This window comes from Mustela lutreola, chromosome 8, assembly GCF_030435805.1.
Source record: "Mustela lutreola isolate mMusLut2 chromosome 8, mMusLut2.pri, whole genome shotgun sequence".
Taxonomy (NCBI): domain Eukaryota; kingdom Metazoa; phylum Chordata; class Mammalia; order Carnivora; family Mustelidae; genus Mustela; species Mustela lutreola.
Genome location: NC_081297.1, coordinates 113,914,684 through 113,938,827, shown reverse-complemented (window position 1 = coordinate 113,938,827; position 24,144 = coordinate 113,914,684). Strand labels below are relative to the sequence as shown.

The following is a 24,144-nucleotide window of genomic DNA, read 5'->3' as shown; positions in this document are numbered from 1 at the left end:
TCAGACAGAAAGTGCTGCTACAGGTGGGATCGGTGGCCCAGCTCCACCATCCTGCCAGCCTCCCGGGAGGCCCTCCCCTTGAGAGGGTTTCATTTTATACTATTTTACAATGGAGGAACAAATGCAACATCCGCATTTCTGGGCCTCATGTTGTTGCATAAAATGCGTATGAAAGCAGTTTGTAGGAGGCCTGGGTGGCTCAGTGGGTTAAAGCCTCTGCCTTCAGCTCAGGCCATGATCTCAGGGTCCTGGGATGGAGCCCTGCATCAGGCTCTCTGCTCAGCTGGGAGCCTGCTCCCCGCCTCACCCCCCGCCCCCCGCCTGCCTCTCTGCCTACTTATGATCTCTGTCTGTCAAATAAATAAATAAAATCTTAAAAAAAAAAAGGAAAGCAGTTTGTAAGGAGAACGACAGAGATTCTGCTGTTGTTACTCTCGCTGTTCATCGCTAAGCCTGCACGTCAAGGCAGAGGCTGAAGATGGTCCCTTTGTGTCCTTGTAACTGACTTTGCTACATCAGTCTCAAGGCTCTATGTATATAATTTCACTTTGTCAGTTTGTTTTTATTGTTAATATTTTATAGACAAGCATAAATCATTCGTTATTAAACATGGAAATAAAATATGAATAGGACAGCCACCAAAATACACTCCATGCAGCAGTATTTTCAGGACGCTGAGGATAAAGAGGGAAGAGGGCAGCAGGAAGGGGTGGTAGATGGTAAATCGAAGCCAGTCCAGGCCAGAAGTGATCATAGTAATGAGGGAAGCCGGCTATATGTAACATAAAAGAATTGACAAAAATCTCGGTGGACCTGGGTGCTGCTTACATATTAAATAAATAATTTTCAGTTGTTCCTCCCCCCCAAATACATCCTGATATATAATCCTTTCTGTTGTTCATGGTGATAGTTTTAAACTATAAGAAAAATAAAAAGTAACTGTGATAATAAATGGCAACGGACACTCAGGCAACTTTGGGGACATCAGAGAGCGCTGGGGTCTGAGGCAAATTAGAACTCGGACACCAAGTCTAATGGGAGCACCTGTTCCTTAGCCCCATCTGATTGCTGGTATACAGAAATGCCCATCCAAATCCTGAAATACTTAACACTGCCCATACTAAAAACTGTGTATGTAGAAGGACATACTGTTAAATAAGCCTCTCTTTCATTTTATCTACCCCACATACAAATTTTGATCACCAGCAACCTCCCACATTGCCTCCTCCCAGTAGAGACTCCTACGTATTTGCACTTATAATCCTAGAGAATTAGTACTTTGGGTACTGTAGGCAATCTGAGTTTCCTGGTGGCCTAGTATGCACCTGTGCACATGGATGGAGAGTGTAGCATTTTCTGGTGAGTGTTATTAGAGAGAAAAGGAATATTTTACACTTTCCAGAAGTTGGTTACATCTGCAACCTCTGTCCTTAAAAAGAAGATGCCTTGATAATTTAGGTTTTCTCTTACTTCCTGAGAGAACTATGATACCAACAATTACTAACAGATAGATTATATTCTTATAATTGATTAAAACTTAGACAATTAAATTGTATGTAGCCATCCTCCAAGGGAACACATTAACAAACTTTTAGCACATAGGCTTTTTCAGCTGTTGCCCATTTTAAACACTTAAATTTTTTGAACAACAGGGACAGTAGGGATTTTTATACAATTTCTCACTCCTGCATAAATTTGTATATACCTATAGACCTTGAGAATTAAAAACATAACAAGGATATGATACAGAGACAGTGCATAAAATGGAAGGAATAAATCAAGGCCCAATGTTATTCTTCTTTAAGGACCAAAGAAATAAGATGATTGAAAAAAAAAAAAAAAAGAAAATCAGATGTATGGGAACTAGGAAAAAACAATATTTTAGGAGCCACTACAGTAGAATTTTAATAATGACTGAATATTCAACAAGGTCATAGAAACACAGATTTTGTTTGAGAGTGATTCGTGAGAGGTCAGGGGACTTACTGATGAAGATATATTGAGTGTTCTCAGGATTGTCTGTGGACCAGACAATAACAGGAGTGATTAAAAAGTAAACAGGAAGTAATTAAGTGGAGACAGGAAGTTAGACCACACTTTTTTTAAAGTTTGTGGGTGACTGGAAGGAAAGATACGTTATTATTGGTTTAAGGCAAAGAAGCAGGCCGATTTAAGATGGGAAAGATGTGACTAGAAGTAGCCAGTGAAGAGACTATGAAGTTAGAGAAGAAAACACCAGAGGAATTATGTTTTATTCATTCATTCATGTATGCATATGTGCATTAACTCGTGTATTTATTTTCTCCATTCAATCAATATTTGTTGGATGCTTAATATTCCTCAGTCACCACATTAGACATTGATGATATAAAGATATAAATTCCGGTCTCAGACACATGAAGGGCCTGGCATAATGTGTATTATAAGATACTTAGTATTTTTATGATACAGATGCAGAGAAAGACATCACGAATGATGTCTATTCCATTAAGTTAGTGCAATAATGTAAAGATGTTTGTCAGGCAAGTTTGATGGCAGCTCCTTAGACTCTGTACCAGCAGGAGCTCTTGGAAGGGAAAGTGTTATCCCTGAATCTAAGCCCACACCTAAAAGCCAAGGTGTGGATCTGCCGGAAACGGCATATGTGCCTCCCGATCATTTGTGAAATGTTCCAGAAAACTGCTTCAATATCCCCAAATCTCATTGAGGAACAGGCCGGAGAGCAAGATAAGAGATTGCAATCAGTAATTAGCAGGATAAAATGAGAAATACGATCTGTTCTTCACTAATAAAGCACAATATATTTTAAAAATTCAGATGTTGCAATTTCAATATTAGAAAGGGCGTCTAAAAAAAGATCCTTGAAAGATGCCATATAATGGTCCAAAAGAAAAGCAGGAACAGAGAAGAGAAGCAACAAGCTCCAGAAAAAAGTTATGTATATAAGACCTAGAGTAGATTTTTTTTAAAAGAATTCCAAATTAACATTTTTCTTGTTGAATAGCCTAATGACTACCCTATTCCTTCTGGAATAATGGATGCCATGGTGCTCTTCTTCTGAAGTTACAGAAAAAGAAAACTGTTTTCCGTAGTTACAAAAACATAAAGATACGGTAGACTGACAGAAGGAGGGGAAGATTTGAAAATACTGAGACACAGGCTGGTTAGTCTCTGCATTCCTCCTTCAAAGCCAAGATAAAATGCTACTACTCTGTGATGATACCTTTCCCAACTCTTTCTTTCTTTCCTTTTTTTTTAAATTTTTTTTAATAAACATACAATATATTTTTATCCCCAGGGGTACAGGTCTGTGAATCACCAGGTTTATACACTTCACAGCACTCACCATAGCACATACCCTCCCCAATGTCCATAACCCCACCCCCCTCTCCCAACCCCCCTCCCCCCTCCCAACACTTTCAAGCAGAGTGAAAGGGAACTTCGCACATACACCTGAGCACACACTGATGGGGAAGCATGGGAGTGCTGAGAAATCCTTAAATACATAAGAAAGGAAGGGAATGCCCATCGATGTAGAACGCTGACATTCAAGATCACTCTGGAGTGTAAAACTCTTAGGTCTCCCTTCCCAGATAATATAGGATGGTCTGTATTTACTGTTCCATTAGGAATCCCCACAATAACAGAAGTAAACTGAAGATATAACTCCTGTTGCCTAGAGAATTCTGGGATTAGATCCCAACTTTCCCTCCCAGCATTTCCTATGGAGTCTGAGGCTTCACTTGAGATTTTCATATGAAGCTACTTTTTATCTCCCCACAAAGAGACTGATTAGACCGTAACTTCTTTCTCTCTGGACAAAAGACCAGGTTATAAATGTGAATTCTAGCAGTGTCACTCACTGTGAAAGATGTTTAGATATACCCATGTCTAAAATGAGGATAATATCTGTCCCACGGTCTACACCCCAGTGATGTCATAAGGCTAATAAAAGGTCATACTAAAATTTGCATCTGATATTTAGAAAGGAACACGTGTCATCCTCAGTTTTACACAAAGGATATACTGATGAAAAGAGAGCCGTCCTGACCCTCTCCCAAGACAGCAGCAAAGTGACTATAAAGGGAAGCTATAACACACACCATTAGGGGACAGGAGTTCAATATCTGGAGGCTGAGAAACCGGCAGGCACCAGAGCAGAAGCCACGTGGACCCTGCCCTATAGCTCCCTCCTACTCCACCACTGTCAGCAGGGCACAGCCTCCTCCCCACCCCCAGAGCACACAGCAGGAGACGGGCAAGCTCTGCTATCAGTAGCAGCAACTAGATCTGGTCCAAGAAAATGCATGCCCAGAACAGAGGCCTCATTTTTTTTTTTCCTTTTCAAAAAAACCTGAATACCGTGGAAAAGATTTATTAGTCAGTACAAGTGGTTTTGATCAACTATTGCCCACTTGTTACAGTAGGCAGAGACCTATGGCTTTAATAACCTCGAGCAGTGTGGTACTGAGGAAGGCAACTGCAGTGAAAATGTTCTTTCACGCCCTGCTCTGTGTTGCTTGGAAATTACTGGCTGTTTTACTTCTGCACTTGAGAGCTCTGGATGCAATTGCAGGGACACCTCCCACAAGTCGTGAACATTCTGTATTCATAGCAACTCAGACACCATAACTTTCCCACTAAATTAACTGCCTGGGGTAGGTTTCAAAAATCAAAGAAATTTGCTAACATCTACAAAGACACGTAGTTTCTCTTCTACTAGAAAGGCAAAATCTGTGAATGCAGAGAACGTACGAAAGCTACGGGACTCCTGTTTATTACAACCTAAGGTCTACAGTAGTTTAAGGAATCACTTAAATGTCTCCCTTCCAGTGAAGGGATCCCCAAGACAGAAAAAGAGTGATTTCTAAAAAGCATTAACAAAGAAGTGGAAAAAAAGAAGTGGAACAAGAGTTTTCTGTTCTTCAACATTTCCACATACCACTATTTCTCATTTTAGGTGAATTGTCTTAATATGATAAAAAGAATCATTACACTTACTTAACATCTCAAAAAGGGTGGAAATATGATTATAGATTCAGATTGTAAAGAAACTGTTAGAGAAGGATAGTTTCCAATGTTATTTATCCTATCTAGAGCAGATTTTATAATGAAAGAAGCAGGTATAGCAGGACTTATAAAAGCAAATAAATCTAGGCTCAAAAGAATGAGTCATTTTTTATTAACTTATCATAATATAGTTTGAGATCCACACATTTCAAATATTCCATACAGTCTTTCCCCATATTTTTGTAATTATACTACAAGTATAATTAGTGAACATAAGCAACATTTGGGAGTGCTGCCCTTCCAAACTGCTCTTAGTCACCATACAAAATAATGAAGAAAAGCATGGGTATGAATAATTGAACGCGGCATCTAACTCTGGCCAGGGCTCACTCCCAGGCGTGATTTTTTGATGCCGTCTCAGTTTTCAGTCCCCCGTGGACACTAATTATTCTTATTACGGTGGTCTCACCCCATATATGTGCACAAATAATAAAACATAGCAATAGACCATAGAAACAAGAATTTTTTTCTGGAAGAAAAGTTGTAATTTTGCTTTTAAAATTATTTGGCAAGAAGACACACATTTTAGCTTACGTTTGGCTATTCTCAGCAGTTACTGTATATATTCAGAAATTGTGCAGAGTGGGAAAAGACCTAAACACTGTTTGCACATGAGATGAAAAATTTATGAAGACTAAACTGACCCCGAAGTTGCTACAATGTTCAATTTCAAATGTATTTAATTAAATATGTGTTAACTTTTGTTGTAAGTTTTTCAAACTTGAGGGTCAATACGTTTCTTAAAATTCAGAATCTCAGATGTTTTGTGGACCCTGCCACCAGGCATAATCCCTCTTACAGTCCACCAAGGTTTTTTGGGTGCCCATGTAGCCAATATCGGGAATGAAGCCTGCTGTCAGATCGCATGTGGTCTGCCTGAAAAAAAATATTCTCTCTCAAATTACACACTATTTTTTAAAAAACCGGAACAATCTTTATTAAGTCAAAAAGCTGTGCTTTTTTCTTCCCCTTAATTCAATTAAACATATATTTATTATGAGCTCTTAAAAAGCATTCATTGACTATTTCACATTCTGGATGAACGGTGTATCCCCTCAAGGCACAGAGAACAGCTATGGACTAAGAGAAACAAGTCTTATTGATGTTAAATGTGAAAACGTCCTACGTATGCTACAGGCAGCCACTGAGATGTACAAATAATTTTTTTTAAAGATTTTATTTATTTATTTGTCATAGAGAGAGAAGCGAGAGCAATCATAGGCAGACAGAGTGGCAGGCAGAGGCAGAGGGAGAAGCAGGCTCCCTGCCAAGCAAGGAGCCCGATGTGGGACTCGATCCCAGGACGCTGGGATCATGACCTGAGCTGAAGGCAGCAGCTTAACCCACTGAGCCACCCAGGCGTCCCGAGATGTACAAATAATTTTGAGGTTGATGGGTTAGGGTGAAAAGGCCACTGGAGAAGTGGTTTTCAAAAGGAAATCCTTGCTCTCCCAGATAAAAACAAGTTCCTAAAAAAACATTTCACGAATTATTCTTAAAAAGAGAGAAAGAGAGAGAGAGAGAGAAAGATCTTGGTGGGAACATTTTTTCCTGTTTTTTTCTACTTTATCTTTTGAATACAATTATATATATATATATATATATACATATATATATGTATATATATATATATATATACATATATATATGTATATATATATATATATACATATATATATGTATATCATTTTCAAACATCTAGTTTCACCAGGAACTTAAGGAAGGAATCAAACTCCACCGCATGTCATAACATATGATATCTTCAAATAATTCACATAGAAATTTCAGAATCCCAGATCAGTACAATGAAATTCCCTGTTCAGGAATGCAAAGGGAAGAAAATAATTCTGAATTGGTGATGATCTAAACGACAGAAGGCTTCGAGGCAATACCTGTGTTACTCTTAAGTACTAGAAGCAACATTAATGACTTCAAGAAAAAATACAGTCTATATGGCCTTTTGCTATATTTTATTATTTTTGAATGGAAGTAGGGCAAAGCCACCAAAAATGAGAATGACAGAACACGTGAAGGGTATAAAACTGCTGGCATCAAACACTCCCCCTGGGATCGTACATGAGTTGTTTTGTGAAATAGACTCACTAACAGATTATACAAAAAGTATGCTGCTAGAGTGCTTTTAAAGGCTCTCAAAAGCCATGTGCTTCCCTAAGTAAGCTAAACCACCACCTACAATCTTGTTCAGATTACTAATTTCTTAGAACGCCATCCCCCCATCCCTACCATTTTCCCCCTAAGAGGTCAGATTTCAACCAGTTCTATGTTAACATATGAGGCTCAGAATAAGATAAATAAATGGTATATTCAGTATTTAATTTTTCCATTTTGCCAACAATATGTCTTAAAATTTAAACTTGAAAAAAGTAATATAGTGCTTACATGTTTAGGGATAACATGAGAATCTGAGAATTGTATCATAAAGTGTATCTGCTCTGTTAGCTTTTTGTAAGGTTATAGTATTTTGACCCGAAAAAATATTCTTTTTTAAGTTGCTGTTTTTCTATTCATTTTCACAGAATTTTAAATGATAGTTTTGTTTTTTTTTAAATCTAGCTCCATCTCTGTTGTTGTAAATGCCAAGATCTCATACATTTTTACTGCTGAATAACAGTCTATTGTATAAATTCACCACATTTTCCTTCCCCACTTCCTAAGATATAGGGTTTAGGTTTGGGTTAGGGCTTGGGTATAGGGTTAGGTTTCGGGACAGGTGAGGGTATATGTCTGATATCCTGCAGTTCAGAGACCTAACCTGAGACAATTTCATACCTCAGGTTAGGTCTCTGACCTGAGACAGGATGCCAAGTCATAAGAATTCATTTTACTTTTTCATTTCGTTTCATTTTTTAAAGGAAGTTCCACATCCAGCATAGAGCCCTGTGCAGGGGTTCAACTCAAAAGCCTGAGTTCAAGACCTGAGCTGAGACCAAGAGTCAGATACTCAACCGACTGAGCCACCCAGGAGCCCAAAGAATTCTTTTATTTTTTTCCCAAGAATTTTTTTAAATAAATGGGAAAACAAATCTTTTTTCAGGCCTGACATAAAATGTTCTTTATTTAGAGTAGCTCCTTCTGCCAAGTTCTACTACTAAACCACATCAGTAAGGATGCCAATGTCTTGCTCATCAGGGGCACTAAAGCAACCTGTATTAATTATTATAATGTCACATCCTGCTTGTCCCCCAATTTTTTTAAAAATTTTATTTATTTATTTGAAAGACAGAGATCACAAGCAGGCAGAGAGGCAGGCAGAGGGAGAGGAGGAAGCAGGCTCCCTGCTGAGCAGAGAGCCCGACTCGGGACTCGATCCCAGGACCCTGAAATCAAGACCTGAGCCGAAGGCAGAGGCTTTCAGCCCACTGAGCCACCCAGGCGCCTGCTTGTCCCCCAATTTAACCAACTTCCACTTCAGTAATATTTTGACTTCAAATTTTGACACCTTGCTTACAATTGAACAAGGATGAAAAATGTTAGCAAGGGATTGTGGTATTTCCTGAGTCAGGGATTTTATATTATGCTGCTATTTGACTCAGTAATGATACTTTTAGAAATTATTCAGTACTATAGGAGAAAAGACAGCACACAGAAAAAGATGTTCAATATGTCATTATTTATAATCATAAATATTCAAAAAAGACTAAGAGCTCTAGAATGGGGATAAACATTTTTAGGGGCAGAGCTAAAGTGAATGATGCTCATGAGACAAGTTTAAGGGAAAACGGCAATACAAAGATGAACTGAGGGGCACCTGGGTGGCTCAGTGGGTTAAGCCTCTGCCTTTGACTCAGGTCATGATCCCAGGGTCCTGGGATCGAGCCCCACATCGGGCTCTCTGCTCTGCAGGGAGCCTGCTTCCTCCTCTCTCTCTGCCTGCCTCTCTGCCTACTTGTGATCTCTGTCAGATAAATAAAGAAAAAATCTTTAAAAAAAAAAAAAAAGATGAACTGAATTGTTTTGACAATCTACAATGCATGCCAAAAGGAAAAAGTCATATATACTATAAAATTAATGTTGTATCGCCAAAGGGTGGGAGCATAGAATCTTTATATACTTCTTTAGATTTCTGGTATTTAAGTTACATTATAGCATCAAAAAATATTTAAAATGCAAGATTTATCTTTTAAAAAAGTCATATCTAGGCACACCTGGGTGGCTCAGTGGGTTAAAGCGTCTGCCTTTGGCTCAGGTCATGATTTCAGGGTCCTGGGATGGAGCCCCACATCGGGCTCTCTGCTCAGCAGGGAGCCTGCTTCTCTCTCTCCGCCTGCCTCTCTGCCTACTTGTGATCTCTGTCTGTAAATAAATAAATAAAATGTTTAAAAAAAATCATACCTAAATCTGTTCCACTTTATGGGGTTTCCATGTTTATTAATTAATTTATTTTTTAATTTAAATTCAATTAGCCAACATATGGTTGGCATCATTAGTTTCTGGTGCAGTGTTCAATGATTCATTACTGGTATAACACCCAGTGCTCATCAGATTGCGTGCCCTCCTTAATGGGGTTTCCCTCTTTAAACAACAGGAGTTGGCATTATGTATTCTCAAACAATGCATGAGCTTCTTTTGCAACCCCCTCCCTGGTACTATCATCACAACCACTCCAATTTTTTCTTAATATTATATATCAATTCATGCTCTCTTATATAATAGTATTGAAATTTTTTCTTACTTTACCACAATATTTCCTAAACATCGAGCCTTCAGTTTTTGCATGTTGTCATCCAAAATCATAACTGCAAAGTAAAATATAAACAAATAATATAAATTTGAATAAAAATGCATAACCTTAAAGCTTAAACTTTTCCATGTTTCCTATTTCTAACCCCAAAAACTGTCACTTGACAGACATCTTTTAATTCCTATGAGACCATGAACATACAACTATGCTAACATGTCTCACAAAAAATTAAAAGAGCCCATGCTTTGATTCTTAACAAGATCATGAATTTTCCCTCAGAACCTCCCTTAAGTAAAGACAGTGCATTTCAAACATGCTCTTAATTTCATAATCCATGTTTATACCCACTTTAACATGGACTTTTATTCTACCAAAAAACATCAAAAATATATGCATCTTTTCAAAAATTAAGGGAAACAAATCAAGTTCTAACATTACAAAAAAAATATTTCAAGCACTAAAAATAAAAAGTATTTAAAAGCCTGGGAAACATCTTTCTCTGATTTAAAGCTTACTATCCACTTCTGAGCCTTCAAGATCCATTTAATTCCCAAATATTATCCCGGTGCTTTCTGCAGCACCCTGACAATCCTGAAAGATTTTAGGAGGCCAAAGCTTGAATCCACATTCTGTAACCCCTAATGCAACCTGGGAATGAGGATATATCATCGTGTTTTAAGCTCTAATTGATCCTTTGTGTGGCTTCATTTATCCAGGTTATTCTACTGAGTGAAGCTATGAGAAAAGGAGGATTTTGTCCCCAGAAAAAGTTAATCATTCCCTTCTTTGTGTTTCCAGAGCACTTTGTTTTAAGGTTCTATTCTGACCATAAGTAGTGGCATAAATATTCCTCTCACAAGATTGGGAGGTCATTAAGGGTAGAAGTCATGCCTCACTATGTTTCCCCAAATCCCAGTACAGTGACCAATTTTCTCTGTGGCCCTGTAAACGTATTACGCCTTTGATTTCTCTGTATAAAAAGTAAGAGTGATTCTTTTCTGAGTGTTGTTTTAAGAATTACTTGAAGAAAAAAGTGACAAGCTTGTGTAAGGTACTCAATGCATGCGACACTTAGGTTACATTGAGTATTTTTCACACACAAAAAATGGTTATCTTTCCTTTCCCAAGTGGATACCACTTTTTTCATTATAATACTGAATACTACATTATGCTTCTGAATCTCTAATCACAAAACATAAAAATCCTAAGTCATAAAACCACTACCTCCTTGGGTATAGATACCTCAGTTCTAACATTTAACCTATGTGATCAGTAAGCCAATGGCTTTCAGACAAGAAGTTTCTGTACTGAAATTTCATGAGGCATCAAAGCTTAACTCTTTCTTAAAGCTGGATATAAAAATACTGAAAGGGAAATGTATTTAACATCTCCCACAAACATCAGCCCCTAAAAATGGCTCAACACAAAGCAATTTTTCTGATAAAAGGAGCAGGGATGATAGAACCGTTCAAAGTGAGGATTTCACTAAAGCTAGGTTCACCTTCCCATGCCTGGAAAAGTCATTGACTTCACAGAAAATCTATTTCTGCCCTAAAAAAAAAAAAAATCTAAATTTTCTTTTTATAAATACATCTGCATTAGGCTAAGTCAAATGATCCACATTTCTTTAACTAATCATTATACTAGAAAGAAAATAAAATATTTTTATGTCAGAGAGGCAAAGAATAAGTCTCTATATTTTATAATTTACAAGCAAATAGAAACTATGTAGGAACTGTATTCTGTCTCCCAAAGATGGGTTTTCCTCATACATCTATTAAGCTAAATTGTGTGACCTTATACATATAAAATAACTCCTGTTCTTTGTATTCCTTGTCTGTGAAGGGAACGTGTAAGTTTAAATCAGGTCAGTCTGTCTGGCTTCTCTGAAATAGCAGCACACGGCGAGCTAAGACTTAGTTCAGTCTGTTGACTGGCAAGTGCTTGTGTAATGCTCCCTCGTGTTACATCATGACCCCAGGAAGCATGTGGAATTATTGTTTCCATTTAGAAATAAGAAAATTGAATTTCTGAAAAGTTAGGTGACTTGTATAAGTTATGCAACTAGCAAGTAGAGCCCAAGGGAAATTACTGAACTATCAAAGCTACTACCAACAATCTAAAAACAAATATTTATTTATTTATTTATTTATTTATTTATTTTTTTTAAAGATTTTATTTATTTATTTGACAGACGGAGATCACAAGTAGGCAGAGAGGCAGGCAGAGAGAGAGAGAGGAGGAAGCAGGCTCCCTGCTGAGCAGAGAGCCCGATGCGGGACTCGATCCCAGGACCCTGAGATCATGACCTGAGCCGAAGGCAGCGGCTTAACCCACTGAGCCACCCAGGCACCCTAAAAACAAATATTTAAAATATATTATATCTTCTCGTCACATACCAGCAGCATGGATGAAGCGATTTTTCTATTTAGAATCCTTACTTTTTATATTTATCTTTAGACAGCAAGGCTCAGAAGACTTATCATCACTCCTAAATTAAAAGGTAACATATGTAATGGGAAACACTACAACTTTTGTAGCAAAAACATGCAAAGAAACAAATAAAATAAAACACAATGGTGTGCATTGTCTAGAGGACCTCATCAGCCATATTACCTCAGGAAAGTGATTCAGCCTCTCCTGGCACCAGTGAACACATCTTTACGATGGTAATGATACCTCTGAATTAACTATAATTCATCATTAAATGAAATGATGTATGCAAAGTAGTCTGCACCAAGCAAGTATTCCATACATATTAATTTATAGCCATATCCTTAAAGTGCCTTATAAATACTGTTTTTTTGGTTATGACAGTCATTGAGAACATGTCCTTGGAAGTCAACAATCTTATTTTTGAACCAATGGATTAATAACAGAATTAATGCATTTATTTATAGTGTTCATTCAATCAAATACTTTTAAGCACTTACTGTGCAATTTGATTCGCATTAGACATGGAAAAATAACCAAATTTATTGCAAATAATCAGGGTCATTTCTTACCATTGTATCCTGGAACACTTTTTCCTGCTTGTCCTGGAGGAGGTGTTTTGGAATTACCTAATCCAATGCATGATGCTGTAATTGGGGATCCAGTCTCTGGAGAAATAAATATTATTTATCATTTAACATTTAAATTTGAGATCATGATGTTTCTTCAGTGTATGCCCTGCCCCAAATCCCCCAGTTTGCCACAGAATTTTTCTGCACGAGGAATAGATGAAGGGAGGAAATGCATTATTTAAAAATGAAAAAAAAAAGATCCAGTAATCGATACCAGATAAAGAGTTTTAAAACTTAAGGACACGAATTGAGAACAATGTATAGAGTAATGCTTCTTCTGAAAAAAAGGTCTCTCTGACGTTCTTGGTTATGAATCGATGCACATGAAGAATGCAGAATTATGTGGCTGTGAGAATTTTAAAACACATGCCATGGGACGCCTGGGTGGCTCAGTGGGTTAAAGCCTCTGCCTTCAGCTCAGGTCATGATCCCAGGGTCCTGGGATCGAGCCCTACATCTTTGGGCTCTCTGCTCGTCGGGGAGCCTGCTTCTCTTCCTCTCTCTCTGTCTGCCTCTCTGCTTACTTGTGATCTCTGTCTGTCAAATAAATAAATAAAATCTTTAAAAAAATAAAACATATACCAAGAACTCAAAGATCTCTAGAAACGATGCTCTCTCTTAATTCACCTAAAAGTTTTTATCATGGTAAATAAAAGCTACGTGCAAGATATTTGTTAATCTCTGGAATAAGTAACCCAAAGATTATGGGGGAATAGATGAACCATATCTTCTCTCATTTTTAAAGAACTCCAGCTGCCCTGAGAGCTTGCATCTAAAGCTGAACTTAACATTGCTTTATTAAACTGCTCTCAAACTGCTGTCCCTGGGCTTCTAGAAGGCAGGCAGTTGGGTAAGCCGGCAGGGAGAAAGGCAAGAAGGAAGGAGGGAAAGGAGGACCTTTAAGCTGTGCTGATTATTTCATCAAGACCAGAGACTGCCACAATTAATCTGCACGGATGAACAAAATGACAAATCTGTTTTCTGTCTCGAGTTGCTAATAGTCAAAATAATAGCAGCAATTATATGATAGCCATAAATTCATAAATCCATAAAAGTGATTATTTTTATGCACAAATGCATCTGTTATTATTGGTGAACTCAAGTTTGGGGTTAACACGGTCTTTTGGGGCGCCTGGGTGGCTCAGTGGGTTAAGCCGCTGCCTTCGGCTCAGGTCATGATCTCAGGGTCCTGGGATCGAGTCCCACATCGGGCTCTCTGCTCAGCAGGAAGCCTGCTTCCCGCTCTCTCTCTCTCTCTCTCTGCCAGTCTCTCTACCTACCTGTGATCTCTCTCTGTCAAATAAATAAATAAATAAATCTTTAAAAAAAAAAAAAAAAAAAACACGGTCTTTTAAATAGGAGATGTGCGTGTATACAGGAGCAGGATGAGATGTATTGACTGTGAAAAGTTGCGGAACTAGTGGCTTAATACACACAGAGACAGCACATATACCCAAGGGATCAACTGCCAAACCAATTAGATCCAAAGCAATCCAAAATATTAAAAAACATCTATCTTCCTAAGGACTCAGAATGTATTCTTTCCACTATGGCTTCTACCATAATTTATCACACATTTACATCGCTTCAGAATGGTAGGAAGAATTTATTACTGTTCTTTACTTTCCAGAGTAGCTTGGTTTATTATTCACATGTTATGAATGGTGGCTCAGCTCGCTTCAATAACGGAAGATGGACTCTGGAACATTAAAACACAGTTCCCAAGTCACAGTCCAGTGCTTAAGGTGCTAAGCCATATGGTCACCGCTGAGGAGAAGCAGCAAGTCACCAGAGCAGACATTTCTGATGTTAAACAAAGAACTTTCAAATGACAAGTGTTTCAAATGTGTTCATGCCATGACAAAGAAAATGGACAGGTGATACACAAAATCGCATTCCAGCAGTCAGGCAGTACCCCTGCCTTTCCTCCCTACAGCATAAACAAAGCAGGGAATTAACCACACCCCCATTTGCAAAGGTTAGCAACATTTTTCCCTTCACCTTTTTAAAAATGTCTCCGGAGTGACCTGAGCTGTCCTCCAAACTGACAGAGAGACAAAAGCGGTGTGGTAGCGGTCAAGGGAGCCGACTCCTGTCGAATGAGAGTGAGCGTGCAGAGCTTAAAGGAAGGTGTGCAGACAGAGCAAGGTGACACCAGCACCAGGAGCCACTAGGACACAGGACGAAGGGAGATGTCCCCCTTAGGACGCTTCTGTTCCCCCTCAAAGCCCAGGCAGAGAAGCAGCTGCTGAAGTATCTTCTATGTTCAAAGTGTGTCTGATTGTGGTTGGTTTACCCCAGAGGCGTTCAGTCATTCCAAGTTCAAATCTCTACATTTCTTTTTTTTTTTTTAATTTTTTATTTTTTATAAACATATATTTTTATCCCCAGGGGTACAGGTCTGTGAATCACCAGGTTTACACACTTCACAGCACTCACCAAATCACATACCCTCCCCAATGTCCATAATCCCACCCCCTTCTCCCAAACCCCCTCCCCCCGGCAACCCTCAGTTTGTTTTGTGAGATTAAGAGTCACTTATGGTTTGTCTCCCTCCCAATCCCATCTTGTTTCATTTATTCTTCTTCTACCCACTTAAGCCTCCATGTTGCATCACCACTTCCTCATATCAGGGAGATCATATGATAGTTGTCTTTCTCTGCTTGACTTATTTCGCTAAGCATGATATGCTCTAGTTCCATCCATGTTGTTGCAAATGGCAAGATTTCATTTCTTTTGATGGCTGCATAGTATTCCATTGTGTATATATACCACATCTTCTTGATCCATTCATCTGTTGATGGACATCTAGGTTCTTTCCATAGTTTGGCTATTGTGGACATTGCTGCTATAAACATTCGGGTGCACGTGCCCCTTTGGATCACAACATTTGTATCTTTAGGGTAAATACCCAATAGTGCAATTGCTGGGTCATAGGGCAGTTCTATTTTCAACATTTTGAGGAACCTCCATGCTGTTTTCCAGAGTGGCTGCACCAGCTTGCATTCCCACCAACAGTGTAGGAGGGTTCCCCTTTCTCCGCATCCTCGCCAGCATCTGTCATTTCCTGACTTGTTGATTTTAGCCATTCTGACTGGTGTGAGGTGATATCGCATTGTGGTTTTGATTTGTATTTCCCTGATGCCGAGTGATATGGAGCACTTTTTCATGTGTCTGTTGGCCATCTGGATGTCTTCTTTGCAGAAATGTCTGTTCATGTCCTCTGCCCATTTCTTGATTGGATTATTTGTTCGTTGGGTGTTGAGTTTGCTAAGTTCTTTATAGATTCTGGACACTAGTCCTTTATCTGATATGTCGTTTGCAAATATCTTCTCCCATTCTGTCAGTTGTCTTTTGATTTTGTTAACTGTTTCCTTTGCTGTGCAAAAGCTTTTGATCTTGATGAAATCCCAGTAGTTCATTTTTTCCCTTGCTTCCCTTGCCTTTTGCGTTGTTCCTAGGAAGATGTTGCTGCGGCAGAGGTCGAAGAGGTTGCTGCCCGTGTTCTCCTCAAGGATTTTGATGGATTCCTTTCGTACATTGAGGTCCTTCATCCATTTTGAGTCTATTTTCGTGTGTGGTGTAAGGAAATGGTCCAATTTCATTTTTCTGCATGTGGCTGTCCAATTTTCCCAGCACCATTTATTGAAAAGGCTGTCTTTTTTCCATTGGACATTCTTTCCTGCTTTGTCGAAGATTAGTTGACCATAGAGTTGAGGGTCTATTTCTGGGCTCTCTATTCTGTTCCATTGATCTATGTGTCTGTTTTTGTGCCAGTACCATGCTGTCTTGATGATGACAGCTTTGTAATAGAGCTTGAAGTCCGGAATTGTGATGCCACCAACGTTGGCTTTCTTTTTCAATATCCCTTTGGCTATTCGAGGTCTTTTCTGGTTCCATATAAATTTTAGCATTATTTGTTCCATTTCTTTGAAAAAGATAGATGGTACTTTGATAGGAATTGCATTAAATGTGTAGATTGCTTTAGGTAGCATAGACATTTTCACAATATTTATTCTTCCAATCCAGGAGCATGGAACATTTTTCCATTTCTTTGTGTCTTCCTCAATTTCTTTCATGAGTACTTTATAGTTTTCTGAGTATAGATTCTGTGTCTCTTTGGTTAGGCTTATTCCTAGGTATCTTATGGTTTTGGATGCAATTGTAAATGGGATTGACTCCTTAATATCTCTTTCTTCTGTCTTGCTGTTGGTGTAGAGAAATGCAACTGATTTCTGTGCATTGATTTTATATCCTGACACTTTACTGAATTCCTGTATAAGTTCTAGCAGTTTTGGAGTGGAGTCTTTTGGGTTTTCCACATATAGTATCATATCATCTGCGAAGAGTGATAATTTGACTTCTTCTTTGCCGATTTGGATGCCTTTAATTTCCTTTTGTTGTCTGATTGCTGAGGCTAGGACCTCTAGTACGATGTTGAATAGCAGTGGTGATAATGGACATCCCTGCCGTGTTCCTGACCTTAGCGGAAAAGCTTTCAGTTTTTCTCCATTGAGAATGATATTTGCGGTGGGTTTTTCATAGATGGCTTTGATGATATTGAGGTATGTGCCCTCTATCCTTACACTTTGAAGAGTTTTGATCAGGAAGGGATGTTGTACTTTGTCAAATGCTTTTTCAACATCTATTGAGAGTATCATATGGTTCTTGTTCTTTCTTTTATCGATGTGTTGTATCACATTGACTGATTTGCGGATGTTGAACCAACCTTGCAGCCCTGGAATAAATCCCACTTGGTCGTGGTGAATAATCTTTTTAATGTACTGTTGAATCCTATTGGCTAGTATTTTGTTGAGTATTTTCGCATCTGTATTCATCAAGGATATCGGTCTGTAGCTCTCTTTTTTGGTGGGATCCTTGTCTGGTTTTGGGATCAAGGTGATGCTGGCCTCATAAAATGAGTTTGGAAGTTTTCCTTCCATTTCTATTTTTTGGAACAGTTTCAGGAGAATAGGAATTAGTTCTTCTTTAAATGTTTGGTAGAATTCCCCCGGGAAGCCATCTGGCCCTGGGCTTTTGTTTGTTTGGAGATTTTTAATGACTGTTTCAATCTCCTTACTGGTTATGTGTCTGTTCAGGCTTTCTATTTCTTCCTGGTTCAGTTGTGGTAGTTTATATGTTTCTAGGAATGCATCCATTTCTTCCAGATTGTCAAATTTATTGCCGTAGAGTTGCTCATAGTATGTTCTTATAATAGTTTGTATTTCTTTGGTGTTAGTTGTGATCTCTCCTCTTTCATTCATGATTTTATTTATTTGGGTCCTTTCTCTTTCTTTTTGATAAGTCGGGCCAGGGGTTTATCAATTTTATTAATTCTTTCAAAGAACCAGCTCCTAGTTTCGTTGATTTGTTCTATTGTTTTTTTGGTTTCTATTTCATTGATTTCTGCTCTGATCTTTATGATTTCTCTTCTCCTGCTGGGCTTAGGGTTTCTTTCTTGTTCTTTCTCCAGCTCCTTTAGGTGTAGGGTTAGGTTGTGTACCTGAGACCTTTCTTGTTTCTTGAGAAAGGCTTGTACCGCTATATATTTTCCTCTCAGGACTGCCTTTGTTGTGTCCCACAGATTTTGAACCGTTGTATTTTCATTATCATTTGTTTCCATGATTTTTTTCAATTCTTCTTTAATTTCCCGGTTGACCCATTCATTCTTTAGAAGGATACTGTTTAGTCTCCATGTATTTGGGTTCTTTCCAAATCTCTACATTTCTTAACACTGCAAAGCCTCTGAGCAACGTGTCCACAGAAGGCCTTAGAATCTACAAGTGAACCTTCCGGTGGCTCAGGACCTGCTATCTGAAGGAGAAACAAACATGAAACCACCACAACAAAACTCTGACGGGCACTCTGCTGCATCTTGCACCTGGTGGATTCTCAGGAAGGATGCTGGCCCTCGGGCCTTCTTCCTCGACGTTGGGAGAAAGGAGATATGGGAAGAGGAAGTGAGACAAGAACCTCGTCTTAAACAAAGACATAAGAATCAGTCAGTGATGTGCTGTCGGTTTGTCCTGCCCCAGTGGGCTGATGTCGCACACACTTGCCTGATTCGTAAGCATCTCTGTGTAGTGACTCCGTACTTATAATTTTTGAACCTTTAGCTGTTTTGATCTAGTTAATGATTGTAAGATGTATGAACAGAACATTTTTCTGTATGATTACTTAGAATTTTAAGGGCAATGTAAAGGATTATCCATTCAGGTTCTTAAAGTAGATGACATAAGTCATTCGAGTCTCTTGCTGACTTTAGTTAGATTCATTTGCGGGTCTGGAAAACCAGCTTTTGGTAGTGATGTGTAGAAGATCCAAAATGCCAGTTCCTCGGCTCCACACAGGGAGCCATAGTTAGGACAGGAGTGGGGGTGAGAACGACCATCATGGTTGTTACAGGAATGCTGGTTTTCTCTCTCTCTATCTCTGAGCATCCTGAGGCCTAAAGAATGTATCGACCCACCTGCATGGCAGGTGCACACCCGTGTGCTCACACATTCACACACATGGACTGCACCCACCCTGGCTCTCAGGCTGGTCCGTGTGCAAAATAGGCTTCTGGCTAGGGCAAGCCCTCGGGCATCCTGCCGGCCTGAACCAAACTTCTAAGGACTCCCAAAACCCCACTGCAAAGATGTTCTAAAATCATCTGCTTCACACTGTCCAGGCTATAATTAACCGGCTAACAGTTATCTAGGGAGACAGGAAATCCGGATGCCACACTGTGACCGGGAAATAGCTGCCAACCAGAATGTTCTCTTTGAAGAACAGAATTGGATGCTTCATTTGGAGAAATCTTTCCAAAGATACCTAATCTTAGAAAGAGACACCCAGGAAGAAGATGGCAAGAACTGAAGCTTGTGAAGACTACGTTATTTTGGTACATTTATAGTCATACTGCATTAACGGCTAACGCAGACACTTCACTTACTGCCTCTCTACCTTACTGCATTAGTGAACTGTTACTGAAAGGAATTTTCCTTAAAACTTCTAACGCTAAAGGAAGAAAAGGAATGGAAACGAATATACTTTTTTTTTTCAAATAGGAATTATGCTGTGTACTATGAAAAGTGCTTTTTGTTTTTATTATTGCATTTAATCCAACTACATAAGGAAATAGGGAGAAAAGGCAACATTCTTTTTCAAATGCAAAATGCGAAGGACTAACCTAGAAAATTTAAGCCATTTGCCCCAGTTTGCATAGTTCTTACAGACAAGGAGAAGAATGAAATAGATAAGTGCACCACTTGTAAGGTTCTTAGGGAGAACACAGAGAGCTGAAGAGAAATCACCCAGACTGTGTCTCAGAGCAAGAAAAATCCTTGCGGCAGAGAGTGAACCCGGTCTCTCATATTCGCAAATGGTGGTATGGTGGGGCATATCTCTTACTATCGAATATTTATTGAGCAGCTTTTGCGTGCTAGGCTGTCATTAGAACTGGGGATAAAAGAGTAAACAAAAGTGACAATTCCTATGGTCAAGGAGTTTACATTCTAGATGGAGAGACAAATGATGAAAGACATAAATAAACCATATGGCATGTTAAAGAGTGATGAGCACCAAGAAAATTTTAAAAAGCACAGACAGGGTATGAGATGTGATGGGAAAGAACTGTAATTTTGGGGTGGCCAGAAAGACCTCCCCGAGAAGGCAACATTTCAGTAAAGACCTGAAATAAGTGAGGACCTGTGTCACGTGACATCTAAGGACAAAGAATTTATGAGAAAGGAACCACAAGTGCAAAGGTCCTGAGGTAAGTTTATTCCTAGAGTGCTTCAGAAATAGTTAGGCAGGGGCCACTGGGTGGCTCAGTTGGTTAAGTGACTGCCTTCGGCTCAGGTCATGATCCTGGAGTCCCTGGAACTGAGACCTACATTGGGCTCCCTGCTCAGCAGGAGTTTGCTTCTCCCTCTGACCCTCCCTCTTCTCATGCTCTCTCTCTCTCTCATTCTCTCTCAAATAAAAAAAAAAAAGAAAAATCTTGGGACGCCTGGGTGGCTCAGTCAGTTAGGCCATTGCCTTCGGCTTAGGTCATGGTTCCAGGGTCCTGGAAACGAGTCCCACCTCAGGCTCCTTGCTTGGCAGGTAGCCTGCCTCTCTCTCCACCTCTGCACTCTGTATGCATGCTCTCTTTCTCTCTCTCTCTGATAAATAAAATCTTAAAAAATAAAAAATCAATAGTTAGGCAGTTGGTGTTATTGAAGCTGAATAAATGAGGAAAGTATTAACAGGAAATAAGCTTAGATAGGTAGTGAGGAGACAGATCATTTAAAACTACTGTGAAGTCCTTGTAAGACCTTAAACTTTCAGTCTAAGTGATCCTGCAAGCTAATGAGGGCTTTTGAACAAAAAGTTAATGACTAACAACAATGCAAATAAAATTTATGTAAATATTTTTACAACATCCAGGTTCTGTGATTAGGTTTATTTTAGTTGGGGTTTTGAGAGAGATGTGTCTGAGAAAATGCATGGACAGAGGGTATATTAGAATAGTTGCTTCATATTGAGATTTCTGTGGCTTCCTGAACATGAGCAATGGGAGGATTCATTCTCATATAAGAATTCACTAGACTAGGGGTGCCTGGGTGGCTCAGTGGGTTAAGCCTCTGCCTTCAGCTCAGGTCATGATCTCAGGGTCCTGGGATCGAGCCCTACATCGGGCTCTCTGCTCAGCAGGGAGCCTGCTTCTCGCTCTCTCTCTGCCTGTCTCTCCTCCTACTTGTGATCTCTGTCAAATAAATGAATAAAATCTTAAAAAAAAAAAAAAAAACACATAAATGTTAAAAAAAAAAAAAAGAATTCACTAGATGAGCAGAAAGACTAAGGACCAGTCAGGTGGTGCAAGGGAGACAGACTGCCCACATAAGCCAAAGATAATCATTTTTTGTTACATAAGTGTTAGTGTGTGTATAGATCAACACAATATTTCTGAAAGGCACTTTGGCAATTACAAAAGCCCTTAAAAATGCACATACTCTTTAACACAGTTGTACACATACTTTATGGAACACATATAAGGAAATATTTGTGGGAGTTCACAAATATTAAGCACTTATCATAGTATTATTTATATTAATGCTTAGAAGATTGTTCAAAAATAGAGATTAAGCCAAATTAAGAATGCAAAGATATTCAAACATCATAGAAAAATATCTGATAGGAAAGAATTCTTACAAAATATTGTTTAGAAAATCTGTAAAACAGAATGAGTATGATTCTTTTTTGTAAATACTACATGTTGAACAAAAATACATATGTTGGTAAGATACATATGAAAATATTGACAGAAGTTATTGATGAATGGTGAGCAAAGGGGAAATTATATTGAAGAATTCAGAAGACTACATCCACAACTTAGAAACTGACCCACCGTGGAGATTCAGAATGGCTGCAATATGTTTCAGCCTCATCTTACTGGAAGGCGGGTCCTCTCTATTTGAATCTGGGCTGCTTTTTGATGGTTCTAAGAGAAAAGAGTAGAAGCAATTCCTTGTTTCCAGGCATAGGCCTGAAGGGTTTTAAATCACTCTCTCTCTGGAACCTCTGAGCTACCATGTAAAATGGCCTATTATTCGGAATCTTCCACACTAAAAATGCCATTTGCAGGCATTCACATCAACAGCCCTGACCAACTCTAGCCTTCCAGTCATTCCAAAGCAAGAGAGTAAACCCATCTAGGACCCATCAGACCAGCCATTCTCTACCAAATACTGCCTGAGTTGTCTCGATCAACAGTACATGGAAATAAACAAAAACCAGTATGTGGAACATAAAAGCCTTGCCGATTGTTGCCCAGCACACACACCCAAGAAACCATGATATGTGGATGTTGTTTTAAGCTGCTAGGTTTTGATTTCTTTTTTTTTTTTTTTTTTTTTTTTTTTGCACAGTAATAGGCACTTGGAACACTAGCCACTAAAAATATTATAAATTTTTTCAAAAAAAGAACTACTGCAATTCTTAAAAAAACATTGTGCATATAGTGATCTGAAAACTCTCCTCAAAAAACCCCAAAACCAAACCTAACCAAACAAACAAAAAAGCCCTCTCCTAGCCAGTAGTTGAAATCTGGTTGTTCCTGGGTGCTTGGGAACCATTTGAATCAGCAGGACCAAACACAGTCTACTGACTGACATTTCATGCTCAGAAAATGTTTGCTGACTAGTAAATACATACTTCTTACATGTGTTTAGGCTCCAGTTCCCATTATTAAGGTCAGAGTTCTTAAAAAATAAATAGCAAGTCACAGAATAATGCAATTCTAAAATGAGTCAGGGACTGGGAGAGTAGAGGATTCAGAGGAGAAAAAGCTCTATGTTACCATTATAATTCTGTTCCAACATTTTCTTATCCCAAGAATGATATTCAAAGGTCAGTCCTTCAATACATATTTATGGGATTCTCTGAAAGGCATTTCTTTTAATGAGAAGGCAGTGTTCAGGGTGGGAAGACATGCCAAACAGAAATGGCATGTTCAAAGGTTGAGCACTTTGACCATCAAGGGACTGACAGCGTTATTCAGCACAGCAAAGCTCAGGGCAACTGGGTGGCTAAGAGAGAACGAGAGACAAAGTGCGAGAGACAAGTGGAGGCAGATCACAAAGTGTCTTCTATGGCATGGTGAGAAACGTGGATACCTTTGCAGAAACAAGGAGAGATACAAGGGGTTTAGCAGAAGTGATTGCACAGGACTGCGTGGTAGAAAAATCTCTTCAGTTGCAAACTGGAGCACTAAGCCAAGGATCCCAGTTCAGAGCCAGAAGTCCATTAGATGCTGGCGGTCTGCTGAGGATGCGGGGGAGTGGGAGACGAGTCCAAATCTGAGCTATGCTCTGGGTCACGTGGTCTTGGTGACTGTTTGGGTCTGGAGAAAGAGCAAGAGGGAGAAGTCCAGGGACCACCCGAGGGTTTGGGCTCACACATGAAAAGCAACGTGGAAAGAGGGGTACCTGTGAGTGAGGGTTAAGAGGAAGAACACAGTGGCAGGTTCATAGAGCCCAACTCCGTTGATAAGAGCTCCTGTCGCACTTGAAAATCGCTATTCTGTACACACCATGGTTCTAGAAACACTACATTTAAGCAGTATAGATTTAGAAGTTGGTGGCCCAGGCAGACAGCTGAAGTCCTGGAAATCAATCAATAGTCAGCAACCTAGTACCGCTGAGTCATATTAATCACAGCATCATGATGGGCATAAAAGCAATTTGTAAAGAAACCATTCTCTCCACCTCTGAATCTATACAGTGAGCTATAAATAACTTGAATGAAGGTAGCAGAAAGAAAGCAGAGCAGTGAGATGTA

At 39.1% G+C, this 24,144-nt stretch overlaps 1 protein-coding gene across 2 annotated transcripts in view; it reads right to left on the bottom strand.

The window, feature by feature from the left end:
* ACSS3 (acyl-CoA synthetase short chain family member 3) overlaps positions 1-24,144 on the bottom strand; it is a 160,888-nt gene that overhangs the window by 23,199 nt on the left and 113,545 nt on the right. For both annotated transcript variants that reach the window (XM_059186442.1, XM_059186443.1), the window contains exons 10-11: positions 12,778-12,873; positions 9,764-9,827 (exon numbers count right to left, since the gene is read on the bottom strand). In XM_059186442.1, coding sequence (XP_059042425.1) covers positions 9,764-9,827; positions 12,778-12,873 — 160 coding nt within the window. The remainder of the gene's footprint in view (positions 1-9,763; positions 9,828-12,777; positions 12,874-24,144) is intronic.